We start from the raw sequence: 21,837 nt of genomic DNA, 5'->3' as shown, positions 1-21,837 counted from the left end.
AGAAATACATCCAAGAACTAGAAAAGGTACAGAAGCGAGCTGCAAGGTGGGTGGGTGGTGTTCGCTGGGATAGCTCGACTAAAAGCTGGACAGAATCATACAACACAACATGCCTCAAACTTGGATGGCTATCACTCGTAAACAGAAGGACATACTTGGACTTTTATCAGACATTCAATAGTTTGGACTGCATTCATTTTAAAGACTATTTCAAACAGAACAAGGGTAACCTCAGATCAAACTCTCATAATCTTTTTATTCTTCAATCAAGTATCAATGCCTTATAGATACTCCTACTTTGTTAATGCCACCCTTGTATAGAATAAGTTACCAATTTCAGCTGTACAATCACAGCTTTAAAGTAGACTACAGTAACGCCCCAGAACAATCAAGTGTAAGGGAGAAACACCCTAATCCCAAATGTATCAAAATGAAACTACAAGCCAGCAAAGGATACAGTACAACATAATTATACAGTAGATATACACAACATAATCCCACCACTCTGTGTGGTAGACATATCCATTGATGAAAATAATATAGGCCTATAAGGCTAAACTGTTATCAGTGAACGAGCATATATATAATTATAATAATATGGTCTTAATAGCAATTTTTCTTGCTCTAGCTAAACGGAAGTGTCGTGTGAAGATTGCCTGCACAGTGCATTAGCATATCTGGTGGTGTCGACCGGCCTTAGTTCTCGATTCCCATTACGCAGTTCATAGGCCTCAGCGAGTTTCCTCTGCACTTTGAGAGAGAGGACGTCTTCGGATTCTAACTCGTATGCAGCGTTTGTTTCTATAGAAACTTCCTCAGTAGTGGCCTCGGCAAGTTTCCTCTGCTCTTCGAGTGAGAGGACGTGATCATACTCTGCAGAAAAATAAAATAAAAGTATGTGATCACAAAATCATACCACAAATGATACATTCAATACAGTGTCTCCTATCTCAGAGTGAGCTAGGCATAATACGTACTGTGTTCATCTTCAGTGATGGCAACTAGCTCCATGTTCAGTTCCACATAGCCCACCATGGTGCTCAGAACTTTCTCCAACTCGGCTGCTAGCTCATTGAAGGATGGCCTCTCTTCACAGTCCTCGTACCAACATGTGGTCATCAGCGAGACCCTGTAGTAACACAATCAGCTATGCCAATGACTCAACTATTCATGCACATGAATAGCTTGATAAGTGCTGCACCTGCAATCTAAGTGTATATACTCACATCTCTGTAGAGCAGGTGCTATTCTGGGGAGGTTCCAATCTCTTGCCCTCTCTGAGTAGAGCCACTAGGGACATTGGATTCACTCCAGGGTAGGGGGTCCGGCCACTACTGAAGACCTCCCACACAGTCACACCATACGACCACTGCATGTGGGAGACAATAAACAAGGCTATATAAGTATAATGTCAAGCAAAACAAATTTTCGAGAACTCAAAAATTAAGTCCTATATAGGGTTAACTATTTAACTAGGGCATTCGTATACATACATGCATACGCAGGCGCCTCGCGGGAAGCTCTGATTTTGTTTTATGTTTGATAATAATAGCTAAATGAATAGTGAAGAAAATAACTGTAGGATCAGACATGCAGTCAACTTGTGGAAGTGTGATGTGTAGTGTTAGGTCTAGTATCAGATCCACGTTTGTTGTGAGCTTATAAAACATATTATTGCTTTTTAATAAGTGCTGACATCAGCGTTTTACATTAAAATTGCACAGGAAGCGACTCAGTGTGCAGATATTTTTCCATATCGCACACCCGGAAGTATTATTGCACACTTGTTATATTGCACACTAGGAAGTGATTCTTAATTGGAATGAAACGTTTTTCAGCAGAGAGATCAAGAAAAACAATAATTTACACACTTAATAATTATAGTCATGCAATGCAATGTTTATCAGTCTCTTTTCATGTTTTTCTGATGCTCTCTGATGCTCTGTATAACTTCTTTGCTTTTTTGCAGTGAGGCTGAGGGTCAGGAGGTTGTCAGTGTTCAGTTTAGCAGTCATATTCAATGCATCTAACAGGCATCAGTGTTGAGAATGAGTGCTTTGAGCGGAATATTGCACATGTAGAAGTGTACTGCACCACCATTTAAGCCTGTTCAGGCTCTTGTAAGTCGTTTTTGCTTCAAAACAGTTGTCACACTGCGGTCCAAGCATGATAGAAAGCAAGCACACACTGTTTAACCTACAATTTTCAAAACGGGTTGCTGGTTGTCAACATTTTTCTTGTCTGTTCTCTACAAAATCTTTTAGTAGCCTTCTGCAAGCTCTCCTGATGTTCTAGAGTCTTATTTCTTTGTCTTTTAGCCGTTTTCTTTCTCTTAAACTCGTCTTCAACTGAGAAAACTCAATGTAGTTGCTACGCATCCTTCTGGTTGACAAAGCAACCACATGTCGCACATGCGCAGATTCAACCTGCATTTTGGTTGCTAAGCAATAGATGCATTATCCTATGGATACTGATGATTATCACTCGTCTGTGCTAGTATCCATAGGATAATATCATTATTATTATTATACATTGTACTTTTACTTTCTCTCTGTACAGTAGGAACTAAAAACGTCATGTCAGGCATGATCGACACCGTTTTAGTATATAGATCTACTTTGTGATACCTCTATGAGCTGACCTCTGCTGATCTGCCTACTGTCGCCTAGCTCTGGCTCTTCTGTCCCTCCCTTGTGTTTGATGCACAGACAGCTATATAGAGATATGCAGCTAGCCTATGCAGAGAAAGTTGCACTGCATAGAGTTGCAGTACGAGGTGGCCACGCCCATATAGGCAAGTGCATCGTTTGCTTTTTTTTGCCTTATAGCGCCCCCGGGGGGAGCCCAACCCACATCCGTTACAGACATATATATTATATATCTACGTGGGCCAGAATCAGGTAGCAATATTATTCGCCTCGCTTCCCACTCGGCAACTAGCAACCTACCACATCTGTCTTCTCGTTGAAGATAGCATCATTTAGACTCTCCATTGCCAACCATTTGTACGGCAGTTTGACTCCCTCAGCTTCACCCTGTCTGAAGTATCCTTGCGCATACGTGTCCTCGGCCAGACCAAAATCACCAACTTTGACGTCACCATTTGAATCCAACCTACATATGAGGACAGAACAATCCTTTAAGTTGCAATTACTTGAACGTATATACAAGGATAAAATTATTATCAGTGAACAACTAAATCATAACTGCTTGAATATGTATGTGATGACAGGTCGAGGCTGGCTTTTTTGTTCAGGAGAGAAGATACGAAATTAAAATACTGTGAACTTTATTTTGTGTACCACGCATTAGCTAATACGTGATGATATTCACACATCTGGGTACAGCACGTAAGACCAATTCTGTGCCTCACATGCAGTTCCTGGCAGCCAGGTCTCGATGGACGAACTTGTGCTGAGCAAGATACGCCATTCCAAGAGCTATCTGATGACATATCTTCAACAGTAGCTTCCTCACAGCTAACACCTACAAACGGTGCATAATGTTTTCACGAAACCCCAAAATTTGGATCTGAATGAGCAATCGCTAATTCAATTGATAGGCCTAAAATCCTTTAAATGCACCCTTCATATACGTTTGTAATTGGACATTCCTAATGCAAGTTATTGATCCTCGAAGGTATTATAGCTACCATGGCCAGACGTCAAAAGATGTATCCTAGCGCGGTATGTGCAACCTGTCTATATATATATATATATATACAGTGGCTGTAATAAAGAGGTGGCCTGCTAACACACGTTCAAACATATGCATGCTTTTTAGATATGAAGACTTTAGGGGCCATATATTAACCTGCATGGCTGCATGTATTGAGACAGGTTTCACTGTGCAACACTTGCTCCCTATTTTCCAGTCAAATAAGATTGGCATGAAATTTGTTTTTAGCATGCATGCTAAAAACAAATTTCATGCCATAGAGTTCAAAATATACCTTCTCAGAGTCCTCTCCCTTTGCCAACTCTAGGGTAGACCTCTCTTTCTTCAAGTAGTCTAATAGACTCCCGTTGGTCATGTACGGCATCACTATGGAAACACCGGATCCAGCATCGAGACACACCCCAATCAGGGACATGACGTGAGGGTGGTGGAACTCTTGCATCTTAGTGATCTCACTCACCATGCTCTGTACATCACTCAGAGTGAACAGACCTTAGGGAGGTAGAGGGGGGTACACACTGTTTTGGAGGTGTCTATATAATTATATCGGATTTAGAAACCCAAAGGCACTGCTTTAGCGTAGTGAGGGTACTACAATTAAGTACTTGAAAGATTCTAAATCACATGAACACCGCTAAATTGTGTCTAACTCATTTGACTAGCTAGTACTCATGCCGGCGCAAACTCTGCCCCTGGCTACACTACAATTACTCAACAACAGAAAGTAAGTTGTAGGTATACATCCTCTGAGGCACTTTTCCCACGTAATTCCTATGTATATAGACAATTAACTAGCTAGTGTCTAATCATCTAGGAAACTGACATACACTGTTTAAGCAAGAAATAAAGCAAAATATTTTTCTGGAATTCTCTATGACACGCAAATCTTATAATGTATGAATAGATCAGCTATAATTATACCTTTCAGAGTCTTCAAAGCCACACCCCTCATGGCAACGTTGTTCCAGTCCATTAGTAGACCTTTGTACACAATCCCAAAGGCTCCTGGAATTATAGTCCATGCAAATTAAACTACCAGAGATACTAATTTTGTATGCATGTACAATAGTCAGTCACCTTGACCGACTGCATCTTGAAGTTTCAGATTGGAGCTGGGAATTCTCATCGATTCTGGAACATACTTCACGATCTCTCGCATTTGATAATCTGCAGATTGAGATACAATTATTGATAGTACATGCATACTGATACATACCCTTAAGAGTACTTCGATCAGACAGCTTCCTCATTCTATAAAAAAGGAGTCCAATCAACAATAATTATACACAACACAATTGACACTGTTGGGGCACATCTTTTACCTCTTAGTACTGCATGTATATAGCTCGCCATCATAAAGGCCTCACCTTATAGTAGACACTCTTAGTATCTCTTGTTTGTTTCGTCTCAACCTTAAAAAACAGAGACAGCAAATTATTGCCAGTATAGCAAGAGCAGCCACAACCACGACAACGATGATGCTGATAATCACTGGGTCAGACACACCTCCTCCCTGATTGGTTGGCTGGATAGTCGACATTGTTAGGTCTAAACACAGAGGGAAATGATCAGATAAATAACTAGTATGTCAACATTGCATGGTATATTATAGTATAATTAGGACTGACAGGCCGGGGACACTAAAGCTGAGTATATAGGATTTCTGGGCCTGAATATGTCAGTATTGAAAGTTTGACCACTGTCTATGCTAAACCAACATCTTAAAAACCAACACAGGTTAATTAGTCACTTGGGGGGGGACACAGTTGTTTTAAGGATTCCTGGGCCCTGCATGAATACTGAAAAATGTTGCTTTTTTGTATTGCCTCAACCTTACAAAACTTGTGCACATAAATACACAAGGACAGCAAATTATCTCCAGTACTACATGTATATTGGTTGAAGCTATAGTTAATAAAAAAAGGTTGAATATACCCTAATAATGAAATGAATATGACATTAATTTTGACACTCAAAAATTATAGACTATATATAGACTACACCGTACCCGGTAATGAAATGTAAAACATAAATTTGATATTCAAAATTCACATCAATTAATTAAAGTGGGCGTCATAATTATCATACATACGTACATACCTTCGGCTTATATACCTAATTTCCTTGCCAAAAGAAGTCAACTATTACCTGCGGGCGGTAATGTAGAGAGACACTCAAAAACTAGACTAGACTACACCGACCCATGCATACACACGTATTATAATTATAGCTATATATAATTATACCGTATGTAAGCGGGTATATTTCGAGGGTATAAATGTTCGTGGTTTTCGCGGATTAAGCAATGTACCGCGAATTTAATATCGCATGCATGCATGCTGCAAAAAGGCTGCTAATCCACAAAAATTAAATCCGCGAAAACCTTTCTAAAGGCATTTTCGAAAATGTATACCCTCGAAATATACCCGCTATATATACGGTATAATTATATATACCCATGCAGCATGCAGGGCTTACTTGTTGTGCATACAGGTTCAGTACCCGTCCAATATTCATCGAAGCATATCCTAGTGGCATCTCCATCAAGGTTGAATCCATCATCACAAGTGTACGTTGCAACAGTACCATTCGGTTTAGTGCCATTCAAGGGAAAGCCATTGAAACTTAGTGTACCATTGTCAATTTGAAGAAGGTCAGAGCAAAAGACTGCAATAATGCATTACATTATAATCAGGGTTGTTCGGAAATCACAATGTCAATAGAATAGCAATTTGTGCACACACGCCTCCTTCGCAGGCCTTCAACAGAGAAAAGAAGGCCTGATACTGACTGCTTGCGCATGCGCAAAATTATTGGACATTTTCAGTAAAATTTCCCATTATAGCTATATACTGCAATTTTATCAGAAATAATAAACACAAAGACAAAGTCATACACAGAGCTATATAGCTAGCAGAGCATGTACGTTTGTTGCACAGCTATTTTCTTTCTGATTGTAACTTCCACCAAGGTTAGTAGTAAATGGATGTGGCTTGTCCATGCATATAGGCTGTTACCATACAGCTTTCACTCCATTCAGACGATAGTCATCCATAGCCTCGAGACCAGCTGTTCGTTATCTGAAAGAACGCCTGGTAGAACTCGTCAAATTGGTCCAAGAATTTCTCGGATAGGTAATTGCCCGCAACAACCATACTTGCCCGTGAATATCATTATGACACTACGGCTTACAGTAACGTGCAGCTGGCTATAGTATTGTTGTGTTTGCGGTTACCGCAATCCCGTTCACAACTACTCAAGCTTAACCACTCGCTGACTCAGCTAAACGAGTTCTACATTGGAACTTGACCAGGCGTTCTTTCAGATAACGAACGGCTGGTCTCGAGGCTATGTTATCCACACTGTTGCAGGCTGTGAGTCTTTTGTTAACATAGCAGGATCAGGGTCGTATAGATAGCTTAAGTAATTTGCAGCCAGGGGTGGCAAAATACCAGCTGAAAATGTTTACTAAAAAAAGTTCAACTGTTATTTCATATCCTTTGAGTATGGCATCTTCCAACTTGCTGTGGCACCAACTTAGAGCAACTAAAACAAGGTAGCTTAAACCATAGATTGAAGAGTTAGAGGGATAGGAAACGGTTGGTATCTCGAGTAACATCCGCGCTACGCTGCGGTTTAATCGAGGCCATCACAACAATATCTATTTCTACACTCAGTGCATAATAAACTACAAGTAACTGTGCTTAGTCCGTGCAACTCACTTATATTTCAAAGTCTATACCTATTGTAGTAGTCATAACCAGCACGCTTACACGTTACATGTTCCAATATATAGCTCTAAAACAGACTTGGGAACATAATTATAACTTTATTGGAAAGTCTCTTTTTACTGGGTGTGGTCAGTCATTAGCAAGTACTACACGTGGCTCATGGACTAGGCGTGTTATAAGTTGCTGAAAGAGATGATGTCTCGAGGAAACACAGCTTTGGGAGTTACCCGGCAAAAATGTGGTTAATAGCCTCGTTCATAGGGCGTAGCGCAGATAATTTTCGAGGCTCCACTGCAGATTCAATGTAAAATCATCACGTGCACCACTCCGTTTCCTATCCCTCTAACTCTTCAATCTATGCTTAAACTAGGAAGGTGCCTGCTTCCCAGAGGTGCAGTGGAGCTCAGAATTTACATAAAAAAAGGTCATAACTTATTCTCAGCAGTCAGCATGTGCATCAGATAGCCCTGCCCACTCTCATTGGGCATGTGCAGATCAATAGTTTTGGCAGATCTTGCCCCCCCCCTCCCCCCCCCGCTGTCTACGGCCCCGAGGATAATGGTAGCTATAAGAATGCTATATCTGATGGGTTAGAAACCTTCAATCAAACTTTTTATCAATTTTCTTCAATCCACTTCCGTTCGTTGTGACGTCATCGTTTTTTACCATAAACGTTTTTATCCGTCGCCGTCAGATATATACTGGCAGATGGTTAGCGCATGCGCAAGCATGTCGATACCAGGCCCACTTCCCTGATGATAGTGCGGCCTGGGATCGAGGCTAACACAGTATAATTATGACATAATTATATATACAACATGCATGCAGTAGTATAACTTCAAAAACAGACTCAATGAAAGCACTGTGGGTGCTGATGCCTCAGTGTAAAATTGAACATTTGAAGAAAATCTATAGGGAATCTGTCAGGAAATGGCACACACAATATACGTACCATGCATGCACACCGAGATATATATTGTATATATAATGAGAGAGTGCCCTAAACCTGACATGAAAGTAAAGAGTTAATACAGATCAGTTTGACTATATAGGCAGAGCTATTAGAAAATACTTGTCACAAATGGTGCAATCTGATTGGTTACTGAGAGGTCCCTTATTTCACTTAGAGACTTCAGTAGAGGTCTTCTACAGAGGTTCATTATATGTACTTGCCTATGGAAATTTATGTTGAAGTCATAGTAACGATGATGCAGTGCATCATTAAAAATTAATTTTTTTGTGTTAACAGTGCAGCTTTGCAGCCTTTATCTCACTCTTGCAGCTACCAATAGCTAGTGCTCTAGTGCAGAGCTAATTGTTAAGTAGAATAGCAACTTTCTATTAGCAGTTTTTGCTATGCATGATTCTCAACAGACGGAAATGGCCTTCACTGAAGTTTTTTTATGTAGACTTAGCCAGAGCAAAGCTTTAACGTTGCTTGAGGCTTGTAGAAACTCTTGGTTGCAGAGTCTTCTTTGTGTTAATATAGCTTAGCTTGCTTAGCCATAGCTTAGCACTATTCTAAATCAGTTATAGGCCTCGTCCAACGGTCACTATGGGATTATGAGGCCCTCAGGCCCTTAGTATATAGCGCCCTCACTGCGCTCGGGGGCGCTACAGACTCGGGCCCTCGGGGTCTCATAATCCCTTGAACTCAGTCTATAACTATTATCTATACATATGTTGATATTCAGTACCATATATATACACGTACACACATGTAATAGTTGTACCATGGATATCTGCGGGTGTATTGGATTTGTACTATAACAATACACCCGCAGATATTCATGGTACAGGTAGCTTGTACTATGAACACGTATTGATTAGAAGCAATTACAAGCTGTTATCCAACCCATTTACAACTGAGTAGTAGTAAACACTCTTTGATCCCTGCCGTGCATGCACTGTGCACACTTTGTGTGGTGTGCTTGCACTTGACAAACCACATTTACAACCCAGTTCCAATGTGGTCCGGTAGTTTTAGTGAATCTGATTGGATACTGAAGAATTGATCTTCACAATGTGATCCTAGTGTGTCACAGTAGTGTTCTATAAAAGACTGGCTTTAAGGATGGAGGGTGGGCTTTAGGCTTACCACAGCCAATGTACCCTAGGGTACATGAGATTTGTACCCTGGAGTATCCTGAGAGTTTCAATGGATATTCCTTAGTGTCAGAGCACATCATGGTACAAATTATTACTCATGCATGACTTACTTTCTATGCACACAGGTACCGTGCCTGCCCAATTTCCAGTGTCACATATCCGAGTGGCATTTCCATCCAGCCTGAATCCATCATCACAAGTGTACGTTGCAACAGTTCCATTTGGTCTAGTGCCACTAATCATATCTTCCTCCATATCATATTCCAAGATACTATTTTCCAAGACTCTATTTTCCAAGGTACCAAATCCAATTTCAGGCAGGTCAGAGCAAATAGCTACAATAAACGAGATATGTCTCAGTTTTATTAGCCCGGGTGTTAATAATTATACCTTACTTCCCTACAGTTGCCTAGGAAATGGACATGCATGACTGATCAAATTTCACTACTTACTACAACGCTGTTTTACGAGCATAAAACGTAAATACTTGCAAACTAGCAATTAAGACATAGTGCTAATGCGCATGCATGGCCTCGCAAAAATAAAACCATGCAGTACATGTAGGACATCGATCATGATCCTTGCCTGATTGCTAGATCGCAAAGTGTCAAATTTTCTGCTAACTTAGCCCATTCTGGTAATGCATGGTTTGCCGCAAAACGACGTTGTGACACATATACATGCCAATGATTGTATAGACACGCTTTATCTACTATATATATAAGCATAACATGCAGCTGTACGTACCTTGATCGTCTATAATGGTGATGGTGTAAGTTTGTTGTGGTAAATAGCAGTTTCCCTTATCTTCACATTCAACTACAATCTCTAATACTTCAACTGGTTCCGGAATGTCATCATCAATTATAGGTACGATAAATCGATCATTGGGAAGTGAATTACCAGGTCTCCATTCTAAGTTAGCACTATTGCCTGTACCTCGGAGCAAACCAGTTGAAGTGTAGTCCTCTCCTGAAAGTAAATAAGTATAAGATATACCACACACCTAAGAGGAGGATATGCACCCATATATCCTCCGCTACCGTGGTTATTCTGAGGCGGAGCTGAGGGGTATGTAACAATGGTAGCGGAGGATATATAGGGTGCATATCCTCCGAGTAGGTTTGGTATATCTGATTTATACCAGAGATTGAAGAAAAGGGGATATGAAACTAGATAACGTGAACTTATGTGCTCAATGTAAAACAGAGTAAAAATTTAGCTATAAAAATGCGGTTTAATTTGTAAATAAAACACAACAGGCCCATGGGAAGCTGGATGACTCACTTAAATTAGAATATAATTGACTAGCCACAGATTGCTTTTAAAATATATTTGGTGGAAATAAAATCCAAAACGCCAGATTCCCTGGTTTATTGGCTATACTAGCCTTGTGGGACTGTAGCAGAAAGCAAGTTGGTTTTTTCATAAGATGATTCAGTGATGAGTTTTTATTTTAGCTATGTATTAATTCTATGAACTGGTGCCTTTCTCAAAGGCTAGGTCGCTCTGATGCTGAAAGTATAATCGATTTTTAGTGTACAATTTTGCAAAATTTTGCTCCAGGACAAGTACAAGAGGTAAAAAAAGTTGAAATGATCGAACAAGCTGTCTCTTGGCTTTTAGCTGAGGAGCTATTGCACTTCCCAACAGTCCACTCTTGCATTTAATATCAACTTTGTTCTATATGTAGCAGCAAGTCCAGAGATACAGTCCCACAAAGTATTTTACATGATTTTTTGCAGTAAAGACAACGTGCCACGCCCATTTTGGGCAACACGGATTGTATGTACACGTCATCAAGTTTCATATCCCTCTCTCTTCAATCTCTGCTTATACCACGTGACCGCAGCACTATAAAAGGACCTCCCATAGCAACAATTCAATCCACGATGCAGATTGTATGCCGGATTTTTCAGCTGCCAAAGAGCTAGTTGAGCAACACGTCGACTCCTACAAATGCTGAAGAGATTCCTTGGTCCAAGCGTTGACCATTCGACGTCCTTTACTAGAGTTGCAAGCTTTTCTTGGATAAAATGTATCTAAACCAGGCCCATGGACCCATGGAAGCTTAGCCATCTTGCTGGAGAGCAGCTTCCATGTTTCTGCCGTCGCTTTGAGTCTTAGTACCATCAAGCATGGCTCTTTTTTCTTTGCTTACTTTCTTGAACAAAAAAACTAAAAAAACAACTTGAAAACTGTGCATGCCTAGGGCTGTATGCTAATATTCTATATATATCCTACAGCTGTTGACCAATGAGATCAATTAGTGGTGATGTAAGTGTGGTATAATAATTATGTGTTAGTTAGGCACTAAAGGAGACTAAAGAAACAGAGTGAACACATAATTTATTTATCATTGTTACCCAGTGAGTGGGCAGATCAAAGCAATCCAGTGCTCTGTATATGGCATGTTGCATCACTACCATAGCAACCATATATTGCACTGCATTATATGGCACAATGCACTGGGATTGTATGCACTTGCACTGGGTGTAGATACAGTAGACTTATGCCCCACCATCCCACCCCAGGGGCGTAGCCAGGATTTTGAGGAAGGGGGTGCTACTATGACGAAAGAGGGCGCGAAGTGCCCGATTTTGAGCCGCACAGCGCCGAAATTTAGTTGAACGGAAGCCACACCTCTTATTAATGACGTAATAATTAATAGTTGGGCGTGGCCCAATCTTCTATTTGCATAGAGAAGTCTATTTTGCTACGAAAGAGAACTAGTCTATAGATCTAAGCCAGAATAGCTAACAGTTTAAAGACCAGTTCGTTTTGCTTGCCTACTAGCTAGATCTGTAAGAGAAGGGGGTGCTCAGCTAGACAATCAGGTACACTTTGTGTACAATCTCAGATAGAAAGGGGGTGCTTGAGCACCATGAGCCCCCCCTGCCTACGCCCCTGCACCCAATAACTCATTTGGTCCGTTTTATAGGCTACTACCTTTTCCATTAGTTGTGGGAACAAAACTTAAGAATTTACTATGGAATTCAACAAATAAGAATTTACTATATATATACACTAAAAACACATGTCATTTATTACAATATATAGGGAAAAAACTTGACCAATCAGAAGAATTTGACGTCATTGGGCAACAAGTTAGTTATTGCAGGCGCCCTCGTGCAACATGCCATATATTGCACTGGAGCAATATATGGCATGTTGCACTCGTGCTGGGCAATAACTAATACTTGTTGCCTTTTGACCTCTGAGATTAAAGGAATAGCAGTGCCAATATATGGCATATTGTACTGTGGTCAGTTCTGTATATGGCATACAAAAATGTGACCTTTCAGTGAAGTGCCCCCTCCCACCCAAACTGTATAATCATAGTGAAACACTAGTGAGACACTTACGGTTCCTGTGGTAAATTTACCAGACAAAGAGAAGGAAGAAAACCTTACTATGAAATTCAGCAAAACTAATGAATTCATTAACTCAAAACACATCTTTTATTACAATTTATAAGGGAAAAATTGACCAATTATAAGAGTTTGACGTCATTGGGCAACAAGTTAGTTATTGCAGGCGCCCTCGTGCAACATGTCATATATTGCACTGGAGCAACATAATGCCATTGGGGCCTGCGGCCCTCGGGCATTATGTCATCCAATGTCATCCAGTGCGTATTGGGCAATAATTAAAAACAGTGATTGCCCTATAAGAACAAGTTCATATATAGCACTCATCTCACCTTCTGTTGCAGACAAACTTCTAGTGACAACAAAAGCTCTTGTTATTATCGAACGATCACCTCTTGTTATCATGAACTCCACATCTACTAGACCCACTGTTTCCACAACAACAATGTCTTGAGCTTCAATCCAGGCCACTGGAGGAAAGAAGTGAAGTAAATATTAATAACAATGGACCTTATTTGAACCATAGATAGAGTAGAAGAGGGATTGGAAACGGAAGTGATTCACGTGATGTTTTACAATGAAGTCTACATAGTGGCTCTGGACCATCCGTGTATCTCCTCATAACTCCCGCAAAAGCCCGGGAAACTTATTGTGTCCAAAGCATACATCTCAGAGCTACCCCCATTACTGAATCACATGCCTCCTGATAGTAGGTATCAATTGGAAACAAAGAAAATATAATCTCGATTGTCGTGAAGTAGCTAGAGGTACACAGCGCTTTTTCATGCTTGTGTTCCTATAGTACCTTTGATATAGCTAAGGCTTTGTAACTAAATAGTGTCCTGTGTCCCAAATGGCCTCAAGTATTAGAGAAAATTGATGTTTAGCAGCAGAACTGCTCGTGGACTTCTTACAGAGAGCAAAAACAATTCTCATGAATTATTCATGTTTAGCCCTCGTGTTAAAAAGTAAGCCTCGATTAAAACCGCGGAGATACACGGATGGTACTTCGAGGGTACTTCCGTTTCCAATCCCTCTTCTACTCTATCTATGTTTGAACTTACATCCTATTGGTCTCATCTCAAATGGTAGAGAGTAAGTAAATTCTCCAGCAGAACCTGCAAACCCCCAGAATGGTACATCACCAGAAAATTGTATATCAAAGGTTCCTTGGCGGCCTAAGCGACCAGTAGCTCCCCGCCCACACACTATTGACTTAGAACAGTCCGACCTACAGTCGATGGTAGTGAAACCATCGGACGGTGGGAATATACTTCCATTGACTAGTAATCCCGGAAAGTTTAGATCCTGGAGAGAGTAGCTCAGGGATACAGAAGAATCACCCAGACTTGTGAGACTATACTGAGTCAGATAAGAATCAACAGGTGGTATATACACCATCGAGAAAGAGTTAATCAATTGGTAACTCATAACCGTAACTGGACGTATCGACTGGATACTGCAAGCTGTTGTTGGATTGCTAAATAACGAACATTCAACGTATTGGCCTTGATTCATAACAGCAGTAAAAAATCTCCCAGAACCTGTGAGGGATATGCGCAATCTACTATTACTCACAGAGTTTGGCCTACATGGACAGTTGACTTGTATGGAGGCTTCATCACTGACAGAGCCTATTTGAAATATCACTCTGTTAAAAATTGATGAGAGAAAGAATAAATTGCCGTATGTTGGGTGTGGTGGAATTTGCTCCACGAGAAAAAACGAAAAGTCGCTGTAGCCACTGAAAACAGACAATGGCTTGTCAGATGTAATTATGGTCCCGGTTAAATCACCATCATTGCTAAACAAGAGAGTATCAAAGCGATTGAAACGTCGTCCATAGATTGCTTCTTCCTCAGACAAGGTACCCGGAGTTGTACGCTGCACGCTTGAATTTACCCAGGAGGGATGAGTGTATGGTTGTGATGGTCTAACACGAATAGTTGTATTATCTTGACAGGGTGTCATGAGAAACTGGCTACTACCACCACCACCATTAATATATACTGTGAATATGAAATACTGATAATTTCTCGCCGTTGGAAAATTAACACAGTTAATAGCCATGAAGGTATCAGTGGAGGAACCAAAATCACTGCTAATACCATCACTGCTGTATAGAGCATATACTGTGAGCTCATGCTTTGGATTATCTGCAGTTAAGATCAGTCCCTTTTGTCTATCACTTGCAGTATTATTACCGTCACTCTGTACTGATAGGCCTGGCAGTCCATCAATAGCTTGCAATTGAATGAAAGTAAACTCTCCCCTCTGAGCTGTGCCAGTATGAGAGTACAATCCACTGTCAGATGATGTCTCGTTGAATCCTATTAGACCTGAAAACTTCGTTTCAATAGTGAAATTAGACACATTTTGTTCAGTCGTAATATACAGCGTTATTTCAGCTTGTTCAACAGCATGTCTCATAAATGCAAGGGCAAACTCATTACCTCGTGTTGTAGGAGCATTGGAATCTGTAGAAAAGATCTCAAGTTTAAATTGATTTAATTAAGGCTACTAAAAAACAATGACTGTAGCACGTCGCACATCAATTAATTGCCCCCTGAAATAACGTGTGACAGTTATCACTATATCTATAGAACCAGAGGAGGTACGACAGGCGCGGTGCAGCTCAAGCAATTAGCCATTGATTGAGCAATAATTATCCGCCCACGCCCGACCCACGTCGTATGATTTTGCTGAGAGTAATCAAAGGCTAATTACTTGAGCTGCACCGCACCTGTCGGACTTCCTCTGATCTATAGAACAAAGCACAAACTTGCTAAGATATTTCCACTGGTTCACCAGGAGCCCATAAATAAGAGAAGGAGGGGCTCGAGAATCATATTTTGTATTGCTGGTGAAACCACACTTCCTTTTATGGAAGCGACTAAGTGCTTGCAAACCGCAGTCATGTATTGCGTATAACACGTGTAGGGATTCAACCACTTAGTGACTCTGCATACCGTATAGCGGGTATATTTTGAGGGTATACATTTTCAAAGAAATGCCTTTAGAAAGGTTTTCGCAGATTTAATTTTCGTGGATTAGCAGCCTTTTTGCAGCATGCATGCATGCATGCAATATTAAATTCGCGGTTATAAATGTTCGCGGTACATGCTTAATCCGCGAAAACCTTATGCCCTCGAAATACACCCGCTATACAGTATATGGAAATGCGGTCATAACCACTTACGAAACGTGATCCCGTAGTCAGCCGCTCCTTCTGTTATTTATGGGCTCCTGGTTTCACTATAGTACTAGTAGTCAATGTACGTATACTCACATGCATGTATACCTAAGTGAATAAAATGATGAATCTTCTGATTCTCTATAATATGAACATGACACTATAAGTACGTATGATAACATCACAAGCACAATTCTCTGACACCGAAAACACGTGTATATATATATGTAGTGAAATAGACCTCATGCACATACCAGGCTCTGGATTTATAGCGGCTTGTCTTCTCCGTCTGGTGTTACTGAAGCTGCCGGCAAAGGTGTTTGTAATTGAAGCCTCAGCAGTGGGTGCTCCACAGACTGGACAGTTGCCATCTTGTACTGACTCTTGTATCAGTGCAGACAGAATCACTACACATGCAATAAGCTTGTACATCACATAGATTGTTAACTCCTCACTACCTAGAATAATTTGTTGACTCAGTTTGTACTACATCACAGGATATATAGAATCTATAATATATCCAATATCTGCCCTAAGACCCTAGTTGGTTGCAATTGGTTGGACTCCGCCCAACTAGATATAATACCCCCAAGTTTTCAGTATTTGCAGGAAATACATATACCACACCCTTTCCATGCAGCTTTAACATAATAAATACACATTTTTCTTTAAAAATGGTATCTCATGAACCATATATTGAATCACTCGTAACTATTTCCTATACAGGTAGCCCAGACCCCGGGGGTATCTTGACACCATCATTGTTACCTAGCAACAGACCACCCCCAACTAATTAGCGATTGTTTACAAAAACATTCACAATTATATATACACAAACAATATTGTATGAAGGCACAAAGTGACTAAAGGCACTAAATAAATGTTCAATCAGGATCTGCAGAAACTTGTCTATGAGGTTGTATCGGCAGACGCTCTTTTCCTGGGAAATGTTTTCTTCACTTACACACAGGTTTACAAGTCATGGTTGCTCATGATGTCCACTGCTTGGACTGCTGTTACTCAGGTGGCCATACCTCAGAAGCCATACAATTAAATTCTTATTGTGTTTTTGCCTCACGGTACTCTACAATTCTGAGAAGTCACCTGTTTAGGTAATGTTGAATTCGTATGGAATGGCCCACAGGCATGTCAATAACTGCACCAACTTGTGTTGCAAAGTCCATATCTTCTGATCCCATGAAGATCCCATCACAAACTTAGGCGGGGAAAGACTAGTTTGGTAAAAAAAAGCAAAAAATTAAGACGTCACTTTTATTAATTAAAAGTTACGATAATGACCTTTGACCCTTTTAAGAGTGCCCACCCCCTTTAAGTACGTCACCTGAAAGGCGATATCGTAAGGATACATTCTTACGATATCGTAAGGAGTATACAGTGCATGGTATACTGTCATGGCAGAAGTTATGCTCTAAAGTGCGTGGTGCTATGCCATGGGTCACCGAAATTTCTAAATTTTTGTGAATTTTCAAGGGCTCGTACTAAGAAGCCATACGACATATGGGGCTAAAATTGGGTGTGGTTGCATATATCTCCAGATGTGAAAGGAACCAGTGACTGCCTAAAGTATATCAACTAGTGCATCTGATGCATGTGCATGCTTTGCAGCAATCTAGGCTTGAAATCATTCATGATGTGTTCTATGCTAGCTATTACCAAGTTTTGTGTTTATGTCAAAGTTTGTGTAACTGCTTTGCAAACACCATTCATTTGTATGGCATTTACCTTGAATATGTTGTTATTTAGATCGTTTTTAATTGTTCAACCAATTTTTAGCTTGCTACGTCGATAGTGAACAGCTTGCTCAAAAACAAACTTTCCGCAATCATTTATGCTAGTTTGACCCAAATTCATAAATTTAAAGTGTTTATCGCACGTTAAACTGTCTTCTTATTACATATTTCAACTTTATCAGAAAACTGTTCTCATTAATATTATTCATGTATGAGGCAACTTTGTAGCACTTCCTGTCTTATACAGACTGCTTTATCGGAATTTTATGAACTCTTTGATCTTAATGGCTTCCTTCCCAAATGACTAGCAGAGGAGGTACGACAGGCGCGGTGCAGCTCAAGCAATTAGCCACTGATTACTCTCAGCAAAAACATACGACGTGGGCGAATAATTATTGCTCAATCAATGGCTAATTGCCTGAGCTGCACCGCGCCTGTCGTACCTCCTCTGGACACTAAGGATATATCCATTGAAACTCTCAGGACACTCCATGACAGGGTACAAATCCCATGTTCAACTTGATGCACCCTATAGGGTACATGGTTGTGATCAGTCTGAAGCCCTCCCTCCACCCTTTAAGGACCCTCTCTTTTAAAGGAACACTACCTTGACAAAAATTGTGGAAAGCACAAAAATGAAAAACCACTCGAATCACATTGTGAAAATCAATTCTTTAGTATCCAATCAGATTCACTAAAACTACACCGCATTCGAAACCGTGTCTGAAGTTGTAAATGTGGTTTGTCAAGTGCAAGCACACGCATACAAAACGTACACGTCAAGTACAACTTCACACGCACATGCACAAACGTACACAAGTATACAAGTTGTACTTGTGTATGTTTTGTGTGCGTGTGCTTGCACTTGACACTCGCACTTGTACTACAAGTGCATATATGCACAGCACAGATCCAAGGAGTGTTTACTACTACTCAGTTGTAAATGGGTTGGATAAACAGCTTCTAATCAATAGGTGTTCATAGTTTAGTACAAGCCACTGGTGGACATCTGCTTGTGTATATTGTTTGCTGGTGCAGTTCTGTGTATGTATTCCCTGGTAGTACAAATCCAATACACCCTTGATATCCATGCCATGGTACAACTGTATACATACATGCTAGACATGTGAAACAATTATAAGAACAATGTACGCAATTGCAAGCTATAGGTACTGCAAGTCCATCAACTAGCTTATAGTGCACCTAAGTAAGCTAGCTCTACTGACTCCGCAAACAATCTGATAGGCGCCGAGTAACTTTTACCAATAGTTCACCTCATCTTGATGCCAATTAACTGGTTTCTTCACGCTCTTGCCAATAACTGCATGTAGACTATAGTAACGCCCCAGAACAATCCACATGTAAGGGAGAAACACCCAAGACAAATTAAATTACCAACATGAGAACTACAAGCTATAGCAAAGGATACAACGCAATACAGTACACCATATACATAATTATACACAACATAATCCCACTCACTCTGTGTGGTAGACCTAATATCCATTGATGAAAATAGGCCTAAGGCTAATTAAGCTGTATCAGTCAGTGAACAGCACTAAAATGTCTATAGATCTACTATACAGGAGATTAAACCACAAGGCCATGCAGGACGAGGGGTAAAAAAAAAAGGGGGGACCATTCTGATTCAAAATCAATCCCTGCATGACCTAAATTATAACTAGGCCCTGATAAATTATGCTGTGAATAATTGTATTATCCCTTCAGTCTGCCCTAAGACCCCCAACTTTGCAAGACAAGACAGGAAATACATACCACAAGTATTTAATGGTTTCATAAGGATGACATCACAAAAACATTGTTTTCATAATTATATAATGAGATTCATAATGATGACACCCAACAACTCCTGTCAACTACAGATGTAAGCTGCTTATCCCTTTCCTACGGTGGCCCTGAGGTACACACCTACTCCATTTTTCATTTGCGGTTCATTTCGCAGTTCAACTACGCTTCTGCAGTTCACTTTGCAGTTCACTTTTCAGTTCACTTTGCAGTTCACTTTTCAGTTCACTTTGCAGTTCACTTTTCAGTTCACTTTGCAGTTCACTTTGCAGTTCACTTTTCAGTTCACTTTTCAGTTCACTTTGCAGTTCACTTTTCAGTTCACTTTGTAGTTCACTTTGCAGTTCACTTTTGCAGTTTGCTTCTGCAGTTCAGTTTTTCAGTTCTGCAGTTCATTTTTACAGTTCTTCGCTTCTGCAGTTCAGTTGCTGTATCACAATAATCACGTGACATCACATGTGCTTTCAGGTAGATCTACAATAATTTTCTTCGAGGCTTTGAACATCTTGCAGCAAGTACGCTTTCAGCTCGTCCAACTTTTCAGCCGTGTTTGCAAACAAGCTAAGATGACTACAACCCCCTCTTTTGAGGAAATTCAATGGATACCAGAACACCAATGGATGGCCAATAGCAATTATTTTACTATAATAAAACCGAGACCTCACAAAATTGATTACAGTAAATCCTCTCCCTCTCAATATCAAAGGCACACATGCATGTACATGTACCGGTAAACACAAACAGTGTTCAATCATAGATTGAGTACATAGTTAATAGATTGGAAACGGGATCACGTGCGACAATGACTCCAACGTTGCCTCTTGAAACCATCCGTGTTACGGTTCAGAGTGCAATAGGCAGTGGGCGTTAACCTCCAGCAGCAACTAAAACCATGCTAAAACTCCTCTTCTCCAGCTTCTAAGTACCCAGCCTATAAATCTCTAGTGTTCATCATTTAGCTAGACTTTTAAGAAGTCAAAGACTGGCAGTGTGCTCTATTCCTTACTAGTATACTCAGTTCTTTATTCATTTTTGTTCAGCACTACTGAAAAGTTAATAATAATAATAATAATAATAATAATAATAATTTGGTCACATTAGTTGTGAATTTGTCCAAGTTTGAGCTTCAAGACGACCCTACAACACTTTTGTGAGTTTTTATATGCTTTTTCTCCCTAGAACCAGAGTTTAAATAATCTTTAACCTAGAAAAAGTATATAGTGTTTCCATTAGTGATTGTAATGAGCCACAATGGTGTTGATTTAAAAACATGTGTTGCTGATTTCAAGTAGATCTATCAACTACGCTAATTAATTTATGTGTTTATTTGTACCTCTATGCAGAGGTGAAGAGGTTATAATTTCACAATTTTTAGTTATAGGCCAAGCATAGGAATAGGTTCATCGTAATGGCTTATTTCTATGACCTGAATGCATTCTTGTGAGAAGTTACACCTTGCTCAATTTAGTAGGTAAACGTTGAACATGTCGACCGTTTGTGTATGCAGATATGCCTTGAAGACCCAAATTCCAACATCATCAGGCAAATACAAGAAAGAAATAACTTCAGAAAGATTATGGGATCCTTATATATAAGTTAAAAAGTCATAAAAGAACAAGAAAGTTTTTTCGTATTTTTTTTTGTTTTTGTAACTTTTCCATACAAGCTTCATTTCAGTTTATATTTCACAAAAATGTCATAAATATCACAATAATAATGGCCAATAGACAGTTGATATTTCCAAATGGCCAACAGGCATAATAATATACAATTTTGTCTTTATAGAGCCTATAGTGTCTTAGGTGAGATCCAGGGGAGAGTTTTGCTCAATCTGGCTGATGCTACAAGCTCTCCCCTACAGCATGTATGCAGGAACGATCACATTTGCTGCTCATCAGCCCTGTCTTCTGTCTTTTTGCTACTCATAGCCAGCCACCTTTGGTATAGCCTCGATTCAAGCCTGGTGGCCTGGTTTCGAGGCCTGATCATATACATGACGTCAACCGTAACACGGATGGTTTCATCCGGTTCTATTGCGTTTTTCCAATCCCTCTCCCTCCTTAATCTATGGTTCAATCTGCAAAAAGGTAAAGGTTATATCTACTACAAGTATACATGCAGATCTATAATTGCATGATCATTATAATATTATTATACCTTGTCGTGGATTGGAAGTGGAATGGGTGGAGCCGTGGGTT

General features: G+C 40.0%; 1 protein-coding gene and 1 long non-coding RNA gene across 2 annotated transcripts; one reads left to right on the top strand and one right to left on the bottom strand.

Moving 5' to 3' along the window:
• Window positions 1-431: 431 nt before the first annotated feature.
• LOC135334635 (uncharacterized) lies at window positions 432-16,640 on the bottom strand. The gene is made up of 16 exons (XM_064529911.1): window positions 16,337-16,640; window positions 13,954-15,366; window positions 13,222-13,359; window positions 10,266-10,490; window positions 9,629-9,853; window positions 6,157-6,345; window positions 5,046-5,226; window positions 4,895-4,929; window positions 4,756-4,845; window positions 4,600-4,683; window positions 3,953-4,170; window positions 3,374-3,486; window positions 2,949-3,114; window positions 1,227-1,369; window positions 978-1,129; window positions 432-873 (listed from the first exon to the last, which is right to left on the bottom strand). Exons 1-16 carry the CDS (start codon window positions 16,512-16,514, stop codon window positions 629-631), a joined length of 3,795 nt encoding a protein of 1,264 aa, XP_064385981.1. The 5' UTR covers window positions 16,515-16,640; the 3' UTR covers window positions 432-628.
• A 4,094-nt stretch (window positions 16,641-20,734) lies between these two features.
• On the top strand, window positions 20,735-21,384 carry LOC135337653 (uncharacterized). Its single transcript, XR_010395211.1, has 2 exons — window positions 20,735-20,789; window positions 21,147-21,384. It is a non-coding gene; the product is annotated as an uncharacterized LOC135337653 (long non-coding RNA).
• Window positions 21,385-21,837: the final 453 nt, after the last annotated feature.

Source organism: Halichondria panicea, chromosome 1, assembly GCF_963675165.1.
Source record: "Halichondria panicea chromosome 1, odHalPani1.1, whole genome shotgun sequence".
NCBI lineage: Eukaryota > Metazoa > Porifera > Demospongiae > Suberitida > Halichondriidae > Halichondria > Halichondria panicea.
Note: the sequence above shows the minus strand (reverse complement) of the source record. Positions and strands in the feature narration are given on the sequence as shown.

Coding starts and splice junctions, on each gene's coding strand:
- LOC135334635 (XM_064529911.1), bottom strand. CDS start 16,514: ATGTACAAGCTTATTGCATGTGTAGTGATTCTGTCTGCACTGATACAA. Junction 5,227..6,156: donor TGAACCTGTATGCACAACAA/GTAAGCCCTGCA, acceptor CTCTGTGTTTAG/ACCTAACAATGTCGACTATC. Junction 874..977: donor CATCACTGAAGATGAACACA/GTACGTATTATG, acceptor ATTTTTCTGCAG/AGTATGATCACGTCCTCTCA.